Source organism: Denticeps clupeoides, chromosome 11, assembly GCF_900700375.1.
Source record: "Denticeps clupeoides chromosome 11, fDenClu1.1, whole genome shotgun sequence".
Classification (NCBI taxonomy): domain Eukaryota; kingdom Metazoa; phylum Chordata; class Actinopteri; order Clupeiformes; family Denticipitidae; genus Denticeps; species Denticeps clupeoides.
This window is the reverse complement of record NC_041717.1, coordinates 4150376-4170122: the sequence shown is the minus strand read 5'-3', so window position 1 is coordinate 4170122 and position 19747 is coordinate 4150376. Positions and strand designations below refer to the sequence as shown.

The 19747-nt window shown below is 46.7% G+C and overlaps 1 protein-coding gene and 1 pseudogene across 4 annotated transcripts in view; one reads left to right on the top strand and one right to left on the bottom strand.

Moving 5' to 3' along the window:
* LOC114799622 (netrin receptor UNC5C-like) overlaps positions 1 to 14064 on the top strand; it is a 67441-nt pseudogene extending 53377 nt beyond the window's left edge.
* A 638-nt stretch (positions 14065 to 14702) lies between these two features.
* Positions 14703 to 19747, bottom strand: part of LOC114799305 (bone morphogenetic protein receptor type-1B) — a 57181-nt gene continuing 52136 nt past the window's right edge. For all 4 annotated transcript variants that reach the window (XM_028995824.1, XM_028995823.1, XM_028995826.1 and 1 more), the window contains 5 exons: positions 19398 to 19590; positions 18146 to 18443; positions 17066 to 17241; positions 16850 to 16980; positions 14703 to 16764 (listed from right to left, as the gene is read on the bottom strand). In XM_028995824.1, the coding sequence (XP_028851657.1) occupies positions 16639 to 16764; positions 16850 to 16980; positions 17066 to 17241; positions 18146 to 18443; positions 19398 to 19590 (924 nt within the window). In that variant the 3' untranslated portion in view covers positions 14703 to 16638. The remainder of the gene's footprint in view (positions 16765 to 16849; positions 16981 to 17065; positions 17242 to 18145; positions 18444 to 19397; positions 19591 to 19747) is intronic.

Here is a 19747-nt window from a genome sequence, read left to right as displayed (position 1 = left end):
TCATACAACAAATACTAAATATAATATTTTCATTGGATTCTTTGAAATGGCTTTTATTTTTTTCTCCATAGCCACCACAGTGTAGGTGCATCCAAACTTTTATCTGGTATCGTATGTGTATACACACCATGATTACGTTCGCTTGCCATTTTAATTAAATAATAATCAATTTTTACAGTGTAAAAACATAAGAATTGCATCTAGCAGTTATTCGTGTATGAATGTAATTGTCATACAAGCCCTCAGCAGATGACATGAGTAGGGCTCATCTATTTATTTATTTCTAAAAATGTCTGAAATACTTTTAATAATCATTTATTATTTGTTCTGACCAAAGCCTTATAATGAAGGAAATCACTGGTTGAGTAAACGGTTGCAGTGGTGGCCTCGCGTTTAAGAAGCGGCCCCGTAAATAGAAGGTTGCCGGTTCGACTCCCGATCCGCCACGTGCCACTTCGGTGCCACCTGAGCAAGCACCGTCCCCACACGCTGCTCCCCCCCGGGGGGCCTGTCATGGCTGCCCCACTGCTCACTCAGGGTGACGGTTAAAAGCAGCGGGCCACATTTTGTTGTGTCACCGTGTGCAAACAAGCTGTGATTACCCTGAGTCCAGACAGAGTTGGTTAATTTTGATGTTATTTCAGGTAATGTTTTCCCCTGAAGAAAAATTATTTCAGACAAAATGTTCGCCAGCATCACAAGACAATTCATAATGTGGAGATGTGCAGCAAATGATTAAACAAATCTAAAAGAACAGGGGAGGGGGAAAAGTGCAGCACTCTCCAGTGACGTGTTGACAGTGACATGTAATTAGGACGGGATTAGAAGTGAGCGGCCACCCCCCTTCTGGTGCTAAAAGTGGCTTTTTGTAGCGGCAGGAAGTTGTGTACATATCACAACCAGAAGCGGCGAAGACACAGGCCTGATTTAAAATTCAAATCAGGCTGTAAATGAGAAAAGGCAGGCTATGAAATGGGACGCGGCCCACGTTCGGGCCCGGTGACATTTCATCAGGAGAGCCATTAGGATGCTTGTCACTCTGCGGTTGAAGGCGGATCTCAGGTTATCATTAATGAAGAATTATGTTGCTCCCCGCTTTTGCCATCTCGTCCGTGGTTTCTTGGTTGTAATTACATTTTCGTGTGGTTAAATGGGCCTGGAAATGGCCTGGAGGAGAGCGGAAGGTGACGTGTAAAAGGACCGTGTCCGTTGCGATGTTGGTAAAAAAGAGGAGAGAACGGCTCTCCTGAGCGCCATACGTTTCGCTTTTTATTGGGCCTTGTTAGGTGGACTGTGGGTACACCGTATGCTGGGAGTGAGCGGAACGCATTCAAGGGGCGTTTAATTTCATCGCCTTATCATGAATTACCCGAGCCGGGGCCCCCCATTTTTCTTTTTTAAGAATCGTTCCGCCCACGTCTGGCCATGTATCGACTCCATGGCTGCTGAGCACTCACTGCACCTCGGCATTTTTAGCAATTTGCCGCGGTAAATTCTATCATTACTGTCATTTGCCCTCCTCAAAAAGGGTAAAAAAAAAAAATCGGCGGGATTATTTATTGATGCTTTCCCTGTTGTGTTCTCTGGAGTGTGGAATGCTGGGAGAGTCGCGGGCGGGGGTTCAGCAGAAGCACGTTCCTCTCTGCTGGCAAACGGGACGTTAATTAGCAATCAGTGCCGCGATAACCACGTGCCTCTGGCTAAAGCTGCCCTTCTGAGGAGAAACCGCAAACACGCACACACACCACACACCACACACACACACACACACACACACACACTGTTTAGCTATATTTTTGTGTGTTGTCGGGAGCGTGTGGTTGTCCTGTCAGGTGCTGATAACGAGATTATGTCTGCAGCCGACCTCCTGACCGCTCCGCCCGACCTGACCAACGCCGCCGCCATGTACCGAGGCCCGGTCTACGCCCTCCACGACGTCTCCGACAAGATCCCCATGACCAACTCGCCGCTGCTGGACCCGCTGCCCAACCTGAAGATCAAGGTGTACAACTCGTCCGGGGTGGTGACCCATCAGGACGACCTCTCCGACTTCTCCTCCAAGCTCTCGCCCCAAGGTCACGCACTCCCTGCTGGACAGCGAGACCATCAACCTGCGCAGCCAGACCCTGGCCCGCTCGCGCGACCCCTCCTGCACCGCCATGGGCTCCTTCAACTCCCTCGGGGGCCACCTGATCGTCCCCAACTCAGGTGAGGCAGATCCAGGTCACTGTCGGTAGCAGATAAACTTTTTGGTCTTCTCAGGATGCACAACAGGCCGGCGTCTGGACGCCGTAAACAGCCAGTTTCCTGACTACTCTGTAGTAATTAAAGTGTTTCCGCCGTCAATAATTCCACCGAAGGCCGAGGACTCTGTTTGATATGAAGTGTCAGGGACGTCAGAGGCAGCCTGATGTCGGCCAGGAACCCAGAGAACATAATGAGGAGCCGCGTTAATTCAATAGGAGACGTGGTGATACGCGGCAGATGGTAATCTGCTTAATGAGTAGCCGCATGGCAGATAAGAGACTGTAACTGTGTCTAATGCTACACTGAGGCGAGCGCATCAGCATTATGTTCAGTCCAGCCCTCATTTACGTTCTTCATCCTGTTTAGCGGGCCTGACCCCACTTCCTGCCAGAACCATCCCGGTAGCGCCTCGCGTGCGGCTGAAAGCTGTCCCTGGTGTGATGGTGGTGGATCTGCTGGAGAGAACTCAGCTCCAGCAGAGCTGGAGTCGCTCCAATATACCTTGAACCCCCAGAGCCCTCCAGTTTTCCTCCCGCAGTTCTCAGATACACTCTTGAAGGTAAGTGGCCGTGGTGTATGATGGGACATCATAGTGGGTCAGACACTCGCCTACAAACCAGACGACCCACGATCAACCCCACTTACTACCATTGTGTCCCAGAGCAGGACATTTAACCCTGAGTGTCTCCAGGGGGAGACTGCTCCTGTAACTACTGACTGTAAGTCTCTCTGGACAAGGGCTTAGATGATTGGTGGAGCTCTTGGTTCTGTGAGATTTGAGTAGGTGTCCATCCGCATAAATGTGCTTCTTTTTTTCCGGTTGTAGCATCAGTTACAAATCTTAAAGAAAGAGAATGAACCAGGGACTCGTTTAGAGAACCGTGAGCTACAGAACATCCAGAACAACCCCGGCCGTGTGTTGTCTTGTCCCACATGCATTATGGCTGCAGTGGTGGCCTAGCAGGCAAGGAAGCGGACCCGTAATCGGAAGGTCCCCGGGTGCCCGCCTCTCAGCGAGGGTTGACGCGGGGTTAAAAGCAGAGGAGTCACCGTGTGCTGTGCTGCGGTGTCACCTTCACACTCGTTTCCGGAGGCCGTTGGTTCCAGCTAGTTCCTGTTTTCAGTCTGCTTAAATACCCCTTAAAGCTGCGGGATGAAGGGTTCTTCATGCGGTTCCTTTCAGCTGATGTGTTTGTTCACTTGAGACCTCATAGCTCAGCCTGACCCGCCCGGAGAGTAATACCATCCTGTGAGCCCGGCTTGCAGGAGGACTCACAGGCCAATGTTCTAACTACATCATTAGGTGCAGCTTTTGAGTAATGGTTCCAGATATGTTTCTAGACACGTTTTAGAAAACAGGATTGCAATTTATGTCAAGAATCTTCGTTTTGTAGAGCATTTTCCAAAATGGTTGTGAGAAGAGCCAAGACCCATCAGGCTGATAACAGTTTTATTTAAAAAAATAAAATGTAAATCTTCTTTAAAACACAGATCAGATTTATAGTAGAGAAGAGACTGGACTTTGTAGCGTGGGAAGACGGGTCAGACTCAGCTGGTCAGACTGAACGAAACGTTATAGCTTCCATTTGGAGATCATCACACGGAGGGATGACGCGTCACCATATTAACCCCGCCTCCTTACACACCACATTTGGTTTTGCCACAGTAACAAAAAGAAATATGAATGATATTTTCCGCTGCGTCACATTCAACTGGATAAAAGCTGAATGATTTTGTCCCGGTGCATCACATTAAATCACGTTCCCGGCAGCAGGAGGCACGTACGCATCTTTTCAAACGTACACAAGTGCTGTTATTATTACAATTAGCATTTTTTAATTGATTCACGTTGCCAGGGGGAATTTTTTCAGCAGAGTACAGTATTTAATTTGTATGTGTATTTGTTTTTTCACGGTTATAATCCTGGCAGAAAGCACTGTATTTCATTTGAGCGTCCTCGCTGTGTCCCCTGCAGGCGTGAGTCTCCTGGTCCCGGCGGGCGCCGTACCCCACGGCCGCGTGTACGAGATGCACGTCACCGTCCAGAGGAAGGACAGCATGAGGTATGAGGTCCGAGTGTAAAAGGATGTTCTTTCCACCTCTGGTGGCGGCGGGAGAGGACAGTTAAATGGCAGCCGTGTCCGTTCCAGGCCGCCCGTGGAGGACGTCCAGACGCTCCTGAGCCCCGTGGTGAGCTGCGGACCCCCGGGCGCCTCCTCACACGGCCGCTCATCCTCACCATGCACCACTGCGCCCTGGCCGACGCCGAGGACTGGCAGAGTTCCAGCTGAAGAGCCAGCTGCAGCACGGCCAGTGGGAGGTAAAGCCGCCATCTCCCACACACAGGCATCGACGAGGGCAGAAGTGGGTAAACAGCCAGCAGAACCTCTTCTTCCCGTCCCCCCGGAGTCCGTCCGTACCGGGTGTCGTGCGAAGTCACCGCTTGTGAGAATGTCTCCCTTCAGGCGCTGAGCCACGGCGCTGCCGCGCTAATTATTGCTGCCTGCGCCGTGTGTGATGTGCAGAGCTACGGGCAGGGGACCGTCACCCTCCCCGGCCCCTTTTCAGAAATACCCCTCGGTATTCACGGCCATTTGTTTTCCTGGCCGTCGGAAAGCACAATTAGAGATACAGTACAGGCCAAAAGTCTGGACATCTTCTCATTCTATGTGTTTTCTTTATCTTCATGACCATTTACATTGGTAGATTCTCACTGAACTATGAATGAACACATGTGGAGTTATGTACTTAATAAAAAGTGAAGACCTGGTCTCCACAGTCACCTGACCTGAACCCAATCCAGATGGTTTGGGGTGAGCTGGACCAACAAGTGCTAAACACCTCTGGGAAACTCCTTCAAGACTGTTGGAGAAGCATTTCAGGTGACGACCGCTTGAAGCTCATCGAGAGAATGCCAAGAGTGTGTAAAGCAGTAATCAGAGCAAAGAAACTAGAATATAAAACATGTTTTCACTTATTTCACCTTTTTTTGTTAAGTGCATAACTCCACATGTGTTCATTCATAGTTTTGATGCCTTCAGTGAGAATCTACCAACGTAAATGGTCATGAAAATAAAGAAAACACATTGAATGAGAAGGTGTCTAAACTTTTGGCCTGTACTGTATGTGAAGTGAGAGGAGCCTGCTTGTGGCTGGGCCGTCTGGTCACGTGACCCGTTTTGCTCCATGCTGTGTCACGCACCGGCCCAGGGACTGCTTATGAATATATTAGCTGATATTATACTGGGTAATTTCACATTCTTTATAAAAATGGAAAATGAGTCTGAAATATGCATGAATGTAAAGGATGTTCCTGCTAAGGAGTCAGAATCCACACAGTAACTGCAGATCTTCTGCATCCAAATTCTGAGCAATTTCTGACTTTCACAGGATTATAATAAACAGATATGAATAAGTAATTCAACACGCCACGTATAAATAACTTGCACGCATCGCCTGTGTCCATATGCTGGCAGATATTAAAGTAATCATCATCACATTTAAAATATCATCCCGGTCCCGTGACCGAGAAGAAACAGATGATCCGGGCGGTCCCCCCCCCCGCCGCTGCCACCAGAGGCTGTTAAAATGGCCGTAAATCCAGCAGAGTTACACTTAACTGAAGCCAGCCAGGCAGTTTAATGAGGATTTTCCCTCCGTTCCCCATCACCGCCGCCGCCGCTATTCCTCCTGCTCAGGAACAGTATCCAAGGTATCCAGGGGATAGAGTGAGGTACCAAAAAAAAAAAAAAAGGCGGACAGGCCACTCCACCTTCTTCTTTTGAAGCACACGTGAGGGAGCCGAGGTGACTTCAGCCGGCCACAACAAAAGAGGGACAGGAGCGTTTGCACAGAGCCACATTGTGGAGGTAATTGGATGAGACTGCGAGTTCGTCCATAAATCCTCTTTAACATAAGTAGCACTCTCAGCGCCTTCCTCCGCACCACGCCACCCTATTATATGGCTGAGGCCTGATCCTGGCCGTCTCAGAGGTCCGGTAAAAGAGGCTAATGACCGGTCGTAATGCCGCCGTTAAACGGGCCAGGCCTACTGTAAAGTATTTTAATTCCCTTTTTCGCTCCATAATAGCGGGAAATTAATGACAGTGCACAGCTTATGTGGGCATCAGGATTATAAATAATGAAAGTGGTGGAGTCGCAGCTGGAGCCGACGCCTTTAATGAAACAGGAAGAGCCTCTCGGTGCAGAATTATTGGAGAGGTCAGTGCCTGGTGAGCTGCAGCCTCCCAGTAGTGTGTTGGTACGCACATTCATACACACACACCACACACACACACTCAATGCACTATAATACACGCAGTGCATGGGGAAAATTCACAAATGTAAAGCTAAATCTGTCTTCATGAAACAGATATGAACATGTTTATTTTTTTTGTTTTTTTTTTTCATTATGATGCACAGCACACTGTGACACAACAACATGTGTCCTCTGCATTAACCCTGTATCACCCTTAGTGAGCAGTGGGCAGCCATCAAAGGTGTGGTGACGGTACCTATAAATATAAAAATAATTGTATATGTTTCTAGTTATGTGTGTCCTGGAGAGAGTTGCCCACTCAGTCCATTTGTTTTCAGTGCTGCTATATCTGTCATCCAGATGGTGAACTTTAATGATGCTTTTAATGCAGTTTGACAGTTTTGATACATTCTACTCCCTCATTCTGGACAGTTGTCATCTCTAGACCACGCCCACTGCCACACCATGCAGATGGATTATCAGCACTTTTATTAGCTATAGGGTCCGATGTTGTGTACGAACCTGAATACACTACAGCTTATACGGTGCATCCAAAAATTATTCCCATTCTGTCCATGTTTTTTTCTTCCACCTGAAAGTTGATTGACAGAGCTCATTTTGAGCCAATCTGCTGCATAGATGAGTTCACAATCATATTTGCATACACACAGACACACACACACACACCTGATTCATGAGAGCTTGTACTGGAATTCCTAACCAGATATGGTGCAAAAGGTGGAAGCATTCATTTGCATTAAAATGGTAAAGCTGATTGATTTTTTTTCTGATATCTTCATCATATGTTGTCTCGATTCCTCAGGACGTGGTGGTGGGGGTGAGGAGAACTTTACCACACCCCTGCTATGTGCAGATGGACGAAGAGGCCTGCCACCTCCTTACAGAGACCCTGGGGACCTACTGCCTGGTGGGACAGTCCATTAGCAAGGCCACCGCAAGAGGCTGAAACTGGCCATTTTTGGGGCCGGTAAGCACCACTGCACTGGAGTACCACATCCGAGTGTACTGCCTGGACGACACGCAGGACGCCTTGAAGGTGAGGAGGCCAGCATAATCGCATCAGATTTTTCATTTTTAGAGGTTTTGCTTATGCTTCCATTAAACGTCAGGAAAACAAGTACGGTTCCCAGTCAAAAGTTTGCATTTAGTCAAGAACAGTTCAAAAATCCATATATGGATGCAGTGTTGTGGATGAATTGGGAGGTGAAGTTGTTCCTCAAGGAAGGCCAGCCAGGTCTGACCCATTCTGCACATTTATTCAGTTCTTATTTCCACAGCGATGGAAACCATAACTCCCTCCATTAATAATCTTCACAGGTCATTCATGTCTTTTCTTTGCTAATCTCAATCACAATGTTACTCTAAAGCAGGTCTGCTCATTGGAGTTTGGAATGTCAAAGTCGAGAGAATGGTCCATGCTGGACGTTGTCCATTTTGATTTTTGCATGTTTGGAAGACTTTGTAGTTGTTGGTTGATTTCTTTTGTACCGCATTCCCTTGTTGGTTTGGCCCATGTTTTGGTTTTGTAGATAAAAAATGTACTATTAGGTTATATATCTCGTACCGTCTAAACAGGATTAAACAAGAGGGTTGAACTGTGCATCTGAACTGATATCAGTTTTTCCTCCAGCCGCCATCAATTCATTTGATTTGCTTGGTCCTGTAGGAAGTTCTGCAGATGGAGAAGCAGATTGGTGGGAAACTGTTGGATGAACCGAAGACCCTGAACTTCAAGGACAGCACCCACAACCTGCGCCTCTCCATCCATGACATCCCTCATGGCGAGTGGAAGAGCAAGCTGCTTGCCAAGTACCAGGTAAAGAAATTCATTCTTCATACTCACAGCGAAGCTCTCAGCCATGGTCTAAAGAGAAGAAATGTTCAAGAAACAAAAGAGTGGACACTGTTCACATGTCCAGAGGCAGTGGAGATGGGGGACAGAGCACAAGGCATTGAAATGCACCTCCACACGCAGAGGAAGAGAGGGAATACGCAAAGAACCCTTGGCTGTCAGGTTCACATGCTGTTAATGAAGACCAGCCTTAAGATGGATGCCTGCCAGTGTGTAGCGCACTCCTCCGGTTCTGACCTCGCTTTGGCACAATGCTGATCTGTAATAGAGGCCTCTTTAAAGGAGCTTTTTGTTTTAATGAGCATCGATCTGCATCTGTATGCCAAGAATCCCCCTGCCAACGGGCAATATTCCTCCTGTTCCTCACACGTTCTTTCAGCATTAGAATATAAAATTTTTAATTGTGATTTTCTAACACCATAGGCTGTGCTTGCCCGGTTTTCCTCTGGGGGCTCCAGTTTCCTCCCATTGTCCAGAGGCACGTGGGTTAGGGGCATTACTGCCCTGTGCTTGGAGATCACAGCTACACTGTGACTATCAAAGGGTAAAGCGGTGAATTGATATCTAGAGATTCGAACTGGTCACTGGTCAATGCAACCAACAATGCAACCTTCACTTATCAATGCATCCCATCGTTTTTGTAAATGACTTCACGTTATGTTTTCCAAGTAGGTAAGTGAGTAGTAGGGCAGTTGGCAAGTAGGGCAGTGGTGGCCTAGCGGTTAAGGAAGCTGCCCTGTAATAAGAAGGTTGCCGGTTCGAATCCCGATCCGCCAAGGTGCCACTGAGCAAAGCACCGTCCCCACACACTGCTCCCCGGGGTGCCTGTCATGGCTGCCCACTGCTCATTCAGGGTGATGGGTTAATGCAGAGGACAAATTTCACTGTGTGCACTGTGTGCTGTGCTGCTGTGTATCACATGTGACAATCACTTCACTTTAGAGATGAGGTAAGGCCTCGTTCACACGGACGCCTGGACCAGGCGTTTTTCAGGCTTTTTTGGGGGTACTTATAGGTGGGGGACTGTCCCTGTAACATCTCAGAAAGGCTGTCTGATAAATGCCATAAATGACCATTGCATGACTCTCGTGTTAATGCTGAACGTCCCGTCTCTGCAGGAGATCCCGTTCTACCAGGTGTGGAGCGGCTGCCAGCGCACACTGCACTGCACCTTCAGCCTGGAGCGCTTCAGCCACAGCACCACCCAGCTCTCCTGCAAGCTGTGCGTGCGGCAGGTGGAGGGCGAGGGCCAGATCTTCCAGCTCAACGCCACCCTGTCCGAGGCAGGTCTTCTGCACCCATGACACCTGCTGCAGCCTTTTACACACAGTCCAGGCACAGTCAAGATCGTCCTCCAAATTCACTTAATGCCGTTCATTTGTGGGCGGAAGGGGGTTTGGGGACGATAGCTTTAATGTGGCAGGGTGGAATTATTGACTTTTTTTTTTTTTTTTTTTTTGCTGCTTTGATCCATATTGTCCTTGGCCACTGTGAGAGAAGTCTGCTGCTATTGATTTGAAGCACTAAGAGTCTCATGATGCAGCCTACAGGGGCTAATTAAGTCCAGGAAATGAAGCCGGGTGCATTTTGTGAGGAAATAAAGGACTTTGTACATCGACACAAGTCCGAGCCGTCAATTTAGAAATGGACAAACATCATCACACCTATAAGTTTTGCCACTATTATTCGATCTCTGTGTAGCCCCGCCCTACTTCAGTGTTTTTATCGAATATATAGTGCGTGCTCATTAAACATAATTCTCATTAAACATAACAGTGGCAAAGGTGGCTTTCTTTAGCCGACATAATTCCGTACAACTGACTTTGTCAAAAATGTTTTTTTGTTTCATGCAGTGGTTGACGGCTAGTTGATGCTCTGAGCAAGAGAGACTGTGATTGGTGGTTATAAATTATATCAGACAGACTGTTTGTTTATGCAAAACAAGAAAATTATGATATTTCCATTTAAATCAAATAGGAAAAGTAATGTAGTTTCCTGCATGATTTCATTTGCATTGCTTGATGTTGCACATCCTGCCATGTGACTATTGTGCATGAGCACATTGAAAAGTAGTTCTTTAAAGATGAAAAGAATTAGGGTTTTCTCTGAAAAAGATAACCATATGTCAATTGTGCCATTGGTGTTTCTTTTGTGAATTTGGATTCACGAATTTGTCCGGGCGACGAGACAGGACAGGCGAAAACAACGGACACGTGCGCACGACTACTCACAGGAGAGGGAATTTTACTTCTAACAACTCACAATACAGGACAGGATACAGTGACACATGACCCGGGAAAGACTAGATACAAGATACATTTAGATAAACCTATCAGGTGCACACACAGGGTGTCAAGTGGTGTCAATGGTCCGGAATGCCGGAGGCCTTGACAGAATTCAAGTTCTTCATCAAATAATTGATTAAAAGTCTTCATAGATCACATAGATGTTGCTGCCTGATGATGTTTGGTTGTACTGTTATTGTGATCTCAATCCTGAATCGGTCAGATATCTTGACCTTTGCCATCTCAGACATGCTGTCATGCAGATTTGACTTTATTACAGAATTGAGTTATTAACGCTGCCATTTGTGTTCTTGTGAAAGCGGCTGTCAGTCATGTTAATCAATCATTAATAATGTAGCTTATATAAAAATCAACATCTGTTTCCTGTCTGTGTCTCAAGCACTTCTACTTGGTGGGAACTCTGCGGACCATAATGCACTCTTCCTTTATCGTCTTTCTTTATTAAGAGGGGCATTCATAATCTTGTTGGAGGAGATGAGGGTGGGGTGAGGGAGGCGTTTGCCTCTTGGTAGGAGATGGATGAGGAGTTTGCTTTGGTAAATTTGCTCAGCGGTGCTGTAGGATTGGTTTGCAGAGCCGAGGGGAAGATCAGTGGCACCAAACCAAAATCGCCAGGGACAGCCGTGACCCTTACCATGGCAACAACAGCAGTCCGACTGGCGTAGATTCCAATCAAGGGTGTCGGCGGACGATGTTTTTTCCACTATGATGTGCTGGTGTGTTTTGTTACTGATTGAGTGTGTGTGTGTGTGTGTGTGCTTGTTTTTCTCAGGACACTCAGAGCATAGACACGTCACTGATGGATCCAGCCAGTAACATCACAACGCTGGTGGGCCCCAACGCTTTCCGCATCCCCCTCTCCATCCGACAGAAACTGTGCGGCAGCCTGGATGCCCCACAGACCCGAGGCAATGACTGGAGGATGCTTGCCCACAAACTCAGCCTGGACAGGTGAGGTTCCGCACACACACTCAAGCAGGCAAAGAACAAGAAGAATTCATGTTAATGTGTGTTGGACCCTTAACCCGTAAACCCCTGACCATAAACTAATGAAACTTCGTAGAATTGTACTATACAGAGGCGGAAAATACAAAATACAACGAAATATGGAATAAAAAAGAGTAACATTGCAATAAAATACCAAAAAAATGATGTTGTAGTGTGGTGTTCCAGAAGGTTCTAATGTACCTAATGCCTAATTGTCGTACACTTGCCGGGTGGAACCCATCTCCAGTTGACCAAGAAATCACAGTCTTGATTTGTTCAAATGAGTGAGTGAGCTCAACTCAAACCGGAATCATATACAGGTTAAATAAATAATGAAACTGTGAGCAGAAATGATCTGCCATTTCGAGCTGAAGAAAGAGAGACGATGGGAAAGAGGCAGGTCTTCACCCACCTGCTCTCGGTGTGTGAAGAAAATCAGACTGTGTGTGCGGCTACTGAGCTCCCATCGCAGCAGGAGGGGTCTTATCAGGGCCAGCAGAGAGGGGGGGAGGAAGAACGGAGGCGAAATGAAAGGAGGACTGACTTCTTCAGCCTAGTCTCCCAGGACATGCATGCATATCTGAGGAGGGCAAAATAGAAGCAAAGCCGAGAAAAAAGCCCTACATGTACACCACCCTTACATTTAAACCAGGGCTGGTCCTAATGAGGAACCTCATCAGGGACTACATCTGTGTGAGGTGTTCTGATTAAGAATTGAAGGTACAATTGTAAATTTCCTCACATTCTCAACCCTGATCCATCTTTACATCAACCTGATCGTAAATCTCTAATAACCAGTGTTGGGTGATGATAGGAAATAGTGCAAGGGCCTGAATGACAACCTTCGAGTTGGATGGAATAACAAATCTTCCAAAAGGTGCTCACTCATTTGGTGTTTAGATGATGGTGAGACACTATCTGAAACAGGTCTTCAACTGGAACCCCAGTTGCAGTTAATCAGGGCATCTTTTCCCAGAGGAGCTCCATTTCACACCTCGTTTTTCCTTCAGGTACCTGAACTACTTTGCCACCAAGTCGAGTCCGACTGGAGTGATCCTGGATCTGTGGGAGGCGCAGCACTTCCCAGACGGGAATCTCAACCAGCTGGCCGCTGTCTTGGAAGAAATGGGTCGCCATGAGAACATTGTCCCCATGGTGACGGAACACTAATGATGACCTTGAGTGTTGAGAAAGCTAGAGCGAGTTGTGTAGCGTGATGACCACATAGAGGGGAAAAAAGAAACATTCTGATGTCCGCACAGATGAGAAGAGAGAGGAAAAAAAACAGTTTAGCAAACCGATCATGTGTCCCATTATTGATCTTCTACCAACAAACAACCAGGTGGACAAGATGGAAAAAAATGTTCTGAAGGTCTTTCTATAGCCTTTACTGTACATCATTGGGTACAGTTTGTTTAATACAGTTTCCATGGAAACGATTTATTCTGCTGTCCATATGTTGTGGATTATATCCTACCCCAGAGAGAGCTGCAGGGTGTAGAGAGACTGCAGGTCAAGGGCGACTTCTAGGAACCCGTGACAGTACAGGTGCGTTGTGAAGAACCAAATACTGTATCATCTTCACCGTCCTCCCATGTCCTATATATGCACCTATACCTGTACTGCTGTTACCCCACCCCCACCCCATCTTTTACCCTTTTTTAGATGAGTATAGTTTACGGTTCCATTTACTTTCCACAATATTACATTTCGTTTCACGTTTTAGGAATCCCTTATCCATAACATTTTCTTTGTTTTGTTTTTTCTTTAATCATTGGTGCCACCCAGTGGTGAAAATGGAAACTTGCATATACAGTATAAATGTTTCATTTTAAATATGTAAATATATATGTATACCAAGTACATTGAAGTGGCCTTTTACAGTTGTTTCATATGAGTATTTGAATTTGTATGGATTATTGATGTGTTCTGGGGACGTTTTAATTTTTTTTTTCCTGTTATGTAACAGTGGTGCATCAGAGCACTTGCCGCTTATTGGAGATTAATATGGACAGCATTGTTGTCTGTGTCTGCTTTGAGTGGCTTTCTGGAAAAAGAAGAATAAGTGGTCAGTTGTTTGCTTTTCGGATCTTGACGGCATAAATCATTTTTTGGGGATTTTTTGAGATACTCTGGCATTTGACCATATAAATCATCAAAATTAGACATTCCCAGTCTCCTTTCTGAAAACAGTTTAGGATTTAATGAAATATTTATTCATATTTATTTTAATTTCCAATTTAATTTAACAGAAATATTTCTGATCAAATGTTAAAGTCTCCTTTGGTTAATCTTTGATATGTTTGGCAAATACATTTTCATTATCAATGGAGTATCTTTACCTCAGGCTCATCAAAAAAAGTTGGAAACATTGTCTATGTTTTGGATATACAGGTGTCAGCTCTCAAAAATTCATTTTTAAAAGTATATTAATGTCATTTTAGAGATTATTTTGTATTTTTCCTGTTTTTTATTTCTCCATTTTTAAATGTAAAAGCTGTGTCTACTATGCAAATTCAGCTTCTTTTATGACTATGAATAGACCGTGCTCGTAAGTGCATTTGATTTTTGTTAATTGGATTTCTACTCGAATTTGTACAGTGAGGATGTCCACTCTAATTTGGCACGCTTCATTACATGACTTAAAAAAAATGCTTGCATCCCTTGTCGAGTTTATGTACAAAGTGTAAGAAAGATTTTTTTAAAAGCAATTAATAAATTATATTTATAAGCAAGTCTAAATAACCATGCCTGTCTGCCTTTTATTAGTGTGGATCATTTCTGCTAAAATATTCCAAAAATGAAAAAAGTCAGGGACTAGGGGACTGAAAGGATTTTATTAGGGGAATGTTAAGCCTAGGTGTTTCCATGTATTTATTACATATTCCACTCTTTCTTCATTTTTTTTTACACCTATGTACAATACAGGTTAAATAAAGCAAACTGCTGTGGGGAAGGCAGGAAGGATTTCATTCCGTACACAACCAAAAAAAAAAAAAAAACCTCAACAAAACAAGACAGAAATCGGGGGATATAAAGGGGCCAGCGGGGCGACGAGCCGTACAGTAGCGCCGCCGCAGTCTCTCTGTCATAACCCATAACTGCAGACGAGTGAGGTCTCCTTCATGAGGTTCTGTACGCGACACAGATCGCCGCCAATGAACCCCACTGCGATCGCGCTTTTCTCTGTGCATCCGACTGAGGACGATGCTGGAGACGCTGCAGAGGGGGAGCAGCCGTGGTGTTGAAGCCCGGAGCCTCTGGACCACTAATGAACGAAATTCTGCTTACCAGCAGGAAATAAGCGTGAACACTATTCGGGGCTCCGCGTGAACTGAACTAATGAGAGTGACTGGACTGTGTTGTATATATTATTCTACATAATAAAACCACTGTCATGTACCTGGACTAAAGCTCCCTGAGTAGAACATGTATTGCGTCTGAAACACGTAATTCCATTCGTACGCACTTGAGGTGTGAACCTTCGCTGCTTTCACGCTTCGATTTGATTATCAATGCATCACGATGCAGCCCATCGATTCTGCTACGTTTCTTCACATTATGTTTTCAAAAACGTCAGTGAGATGAGAGTTAACGTCCACGCGGGCGTTCAGCACCAGCGTTCGGTCGGCTGTACGTTGAATGGCATCTAATAAACGCTGAATGCCACGTTCTCTAAAGAGTCGAGTTCTGCCGAAATCCCAATGTACGTTTACCAGCATTTAACACCGGTGTAATGTCAGTCGAGCGTAGCTACAGGGCACAGCAGAAATGCGTCTGGCGTTCAGATCATCCGTGTGGACGAGGCCAAACTACTTTTTAACTAGAAGTTTTATACTGCCACCAACGTCCTTACGATTATGATAATATGATCAAATCAATGCAGATTCGTCCACGTCTGCATCGCGATGCATCGATTATGATATTATTTTCAACACCCCTAGTACACAGTGGGCCCGGGTAAATGGGGAGAGTTGTGTCAGGAAGGGCATCCGTCGTAACACGTTTGCCAAATCGGACTACCAGACCAGATGATCCACTGTGGCGACCCCTGACGAGAGCAGCCAATGTGAGGTCAGGTGTCCTCAGCTTGGTACCTTTTCTGTACCTTGAAGAAGAGAAACTGACTTCCTTTTTTGTTGGTTTCTAATTATTTGTCACCCAGAGGTTTAAAATGGGAGGAGCCAAATGACTGACACTATCAGACATGCTACTTCCTCGTTCTGGATGATTACACTAGTAAACAAGCTGACTCTTGGAGCATAGAGCTGTGATTAGCGCCCGTTCCAAAATAGTGCCTATCATGTACTGTGTAGGTATGTGTGTGACTGTGTATTTTTCTGTGTAATTTTTTGCTCTGTTGACTGTGACGTGGAAATGACATCAGCATCTGCTGTGACAGCAAGTTTTTTTCCCGGGTCACAAACTACGATTATGACCACTGAGGGTCAATGAACCATCTGGGTACCCATAATGCACTGCATGCTGCCATGATTGTCAGTGTAAAGTCGCATCGAGTGTGCACGGAGCCCAATTTCATGGCATAAAGCACGGCAGAGGCGGGGTCGTCATGTGGTCAGGCTCGTCTCCTCATTGTCCAGACCCCGGAGCGGGCTGGCAGCCGGTGAGGGTTAAAGGTCAGAGGATGACGAGCAGCCGTGTCCCGGTGCCCAGGTCGCTGTCGACAGGACGCCCTGCACCTTGCGCATCTTTAGCTCGCCGGTCCTTCCCTGACAAAACCTAACGAAGCTTTCACAGAAAGCAGAATCCAGGATGGAGGGGAGGAGAACGAGAAGAAGTTCCTTTTATGGAACTGCCTACTGAGACTAAATCGTTGACTGTGTTCAAATTTCCCAGCAGCCCCTGTTCTCATTCTCCTTGCTGTGAGACAGCTGGGCCCGACCCGGCTCCTGTTCCGAGCCAGCGGAGCAGGGGATTGTGGGTAGCTGGAGTGACGCGTCTGGCTCTCAGAGTTTAATGTCCTGCGACTCCGACATCTTCGCCAGCGTCTTCTTCACGCGCAGGGCGGTGAGCCGGGAGGCGGGGTTGTGGGCCCAGCACTCTGTCATTAACTTGCCCATCTGCCTCAGACACTGCAGGACGGTCAGGGAGGAGAAGAGAAGACGGTCAGAACATCAGCACGGTCCTCCTAGTGCGTGTGTTTGCCCGTGTGTTTACCTCATCACTGCTCCAGCGGTTGGGGAATGAGGGTCGTAACCTTTTAATACACACCACTTCCCTCATGTCTTCGTACGAGGGGTCGGTCGGCACCAGGTCGTGGTAGGGCAGCTGGTACTCCTCCACTATACCTGCACAAATGAAAAGGTACGAGGCCGAATGAGTCCCACAACAGCGGATCAATGAAAGGCAATCAAAGGAAGGGCGGCGCCGCACCTCCCGACACGCATCTCCTGGCGACCTCCCACAGGATCAGGCCGAAGCTGTACATGTCGGCCATGATGTAGGACTGGAAGTGGTTGCGGTTCAGGCTCTCGTCCAGCACCTCCGGAGGCATGAAGCGCTTGGTGCCCACCCGCGTGTTGGGAGGGATGTCCACCTCGTTGGTGTCACTGAGTGCGAGAAAGATGACATGGCGGCGATTTTTTATCGGAAAACACTAACTAACTACCGCTAGCTGATAAATATGGAACGAGACATATCAGGCGCGTCTATATTGATATTTGGGTGGTAGTAGCCTAGTGGGTAACACACTCGCCTATCAACCAGAAGACCCGGGTTCGAATCCCACTTACTACCATTGTGTCCCTGAGCAAGACACTTAACCCTAAAAATTGCTCCAGGGGGGACTGTCCCTGTAACTACTGATTGTAAGTCGCTCTGGATAAGGGCGTCTGATAAATGCTGTAAATGATATTTGCTTTGCACGACTGAAAGTGCAGAGAGGCTTTGGACACGTTATGGACAGAAGGATGCAGAAAAAACATTTCAGCCGCTACGATGCCGGTATCTGGTACGTGCTCGTACTCGTTAAAAGTCCCCCGATACCGGGGGCCGATACCGCGGTCTGAGAAATGTCTGTGTTTGAGCGGCGTGTGAGGGGTTAATCAAGAGTTTAGCCACGCCCCTAAACCAACACAACCCACGCGGCAGCAAACTCTTGCAAGACGAGAGAAAATGTCCAGAGACAATCCACGTGCTGTGAAAATAACACTGCATGGTGTCACTCTCGGTGGTAGAAAATGTGGGAATCTGCGTCTCCTCCGTGTCCTTAAATAAATAATAACATAAATACATGTTCTTAATTCCAAACTAGTCCCATGTTTTTTTGTTAAATTGTGTGACTAAAGCTGTAACCTGTAAATTAATTTTTTTTTTAAGTACTCGGCGAGTACTGGAATGCAATATTCGTACTCGTTTTCCAAAAAAGTGGTATCGGTGCACCCCTACTTTATAGGTCTCCTACCCGCTGTAAAGATACGGTAATCAGACGTGTGTAACACCGGCTCCTCTGACCTGATGAACTTGACGGCCAGGCCCAGGTCGGCGATGCAGCACGCCCCGTTCTTCTTCACCAGGATGTTCTTGCTCTTGAGGTCGCGGTGGGCGATGGCCGGCTTGCCCTGCGTGCCGAAGATCTCGGTGTGGAGGTGGCAGAGGCCGGAGACGGAGGAGTAGGCCAGCCGCAGCATGGCCTTGGTGTCCAGCGTGGTGGACTTGAGGTAGTCGTAGAGGGAGCCGCTCTCGTGATAATCTGTGATCAGGTAGAGCTGCGTCCATGAGCCCGTGCCCTTAATGTCCGCGGCGATGAACCCTACCAGAAGGAAGTAGAACGTTCCACACATATCACCGAGTACAGTGCCCTCCAGCGGTCCCATCTGAGACTGTTCATCAAACTGTGTTTCCAAAAATTCTGCACCCAGAGGTTTACTGGTAATTATATATCTCAAAGATCTGGTTCTAAACATGACTTCAATCATTCACCTTTTACTACGGTACAGATCTATTATTCCTCAATAATCCATTCCATTAGAAAACTAGGGGCAGTGGTTAAGGATGCGGCCCCGTAATCAGAAGGTTGCCGGTTCAAATCCCGAGCCGCCAAGATGCCACTGAGGTGCCACTGAGCACTGCTGCTCCTTCTGTACTGAGCTTGAGCTGGGATCATATTTAGTTGGCAAGTTGGCATGGCAACTACTCGCTAACCTTAAATCTCAAAGAAAGATGTCTTAACTAATGAAATCCCAACAGCATCAGATTTTTCCTTCAACAGTTGTCCTGTCATCTCTATCTATGTTGCACATGTCCCCACACACTTCTCCCTGGGTGCCTGTCATGGCTGCCCACTGCTCACCAAGGGTGATACAGGGTTAAAAGCAGAGGACACATTTCATTGTGTCACCGTGTGCTGTGCTGCAGTGTTTCAAAATGACAATCACTTTTAAATAATGTAAAAAATTACATAATCTGCCCAACCCTGAAATCATAAGATATCCTCCACAGACATGCTGAAACACCCCATAATGCTTTGAGAAGCATATAAGCAGGGGTGGTAGTAGCCTAGTGGGTAACACACTCGCCTATGAACCAGAAGACCCGGGTTCGAATCCCACTTACTACCATTGTGTCTCTGAGCAAGACACTTAACCCTAAATTGCTCCAGGGAGACTGTCCCTGTAATACTGATTGTAAGTCGCTCTGGATAAGGGCGTCTGATAAATGCTGTAAATGTAAATGTAAATGCATATACTGTGTCATGTCCTCGTACCCAGGATGTTCTCGTGTCTCATCAGCACGGTCTGGTAGATCTCAGTCTCTCTGAACCAGCTGGCCTCCTCGGTGGTGAAGAAGACCTTGACGGCCACCTTCTCCCCACGCCAGCGGCCCATCCACACCTCGCCGTAGCGGCCCTTCCCGATCTGCTTCACCATTTGAATCTGTTTAGCGATGGTGCGTTGGACCTGTGAGGGAGCGGGTCGCCGTTTTTATTCATATAAATTCGGATCATCACTCATAACTTGTACATGTCGGAACTGAGAAAGTTGTGTTCAGAAAACTTCATTGTCGTGTTGAAGCCCAACTCGGCTAAGTAGTTCTGCCATCTGTCTGAAGAGGCGC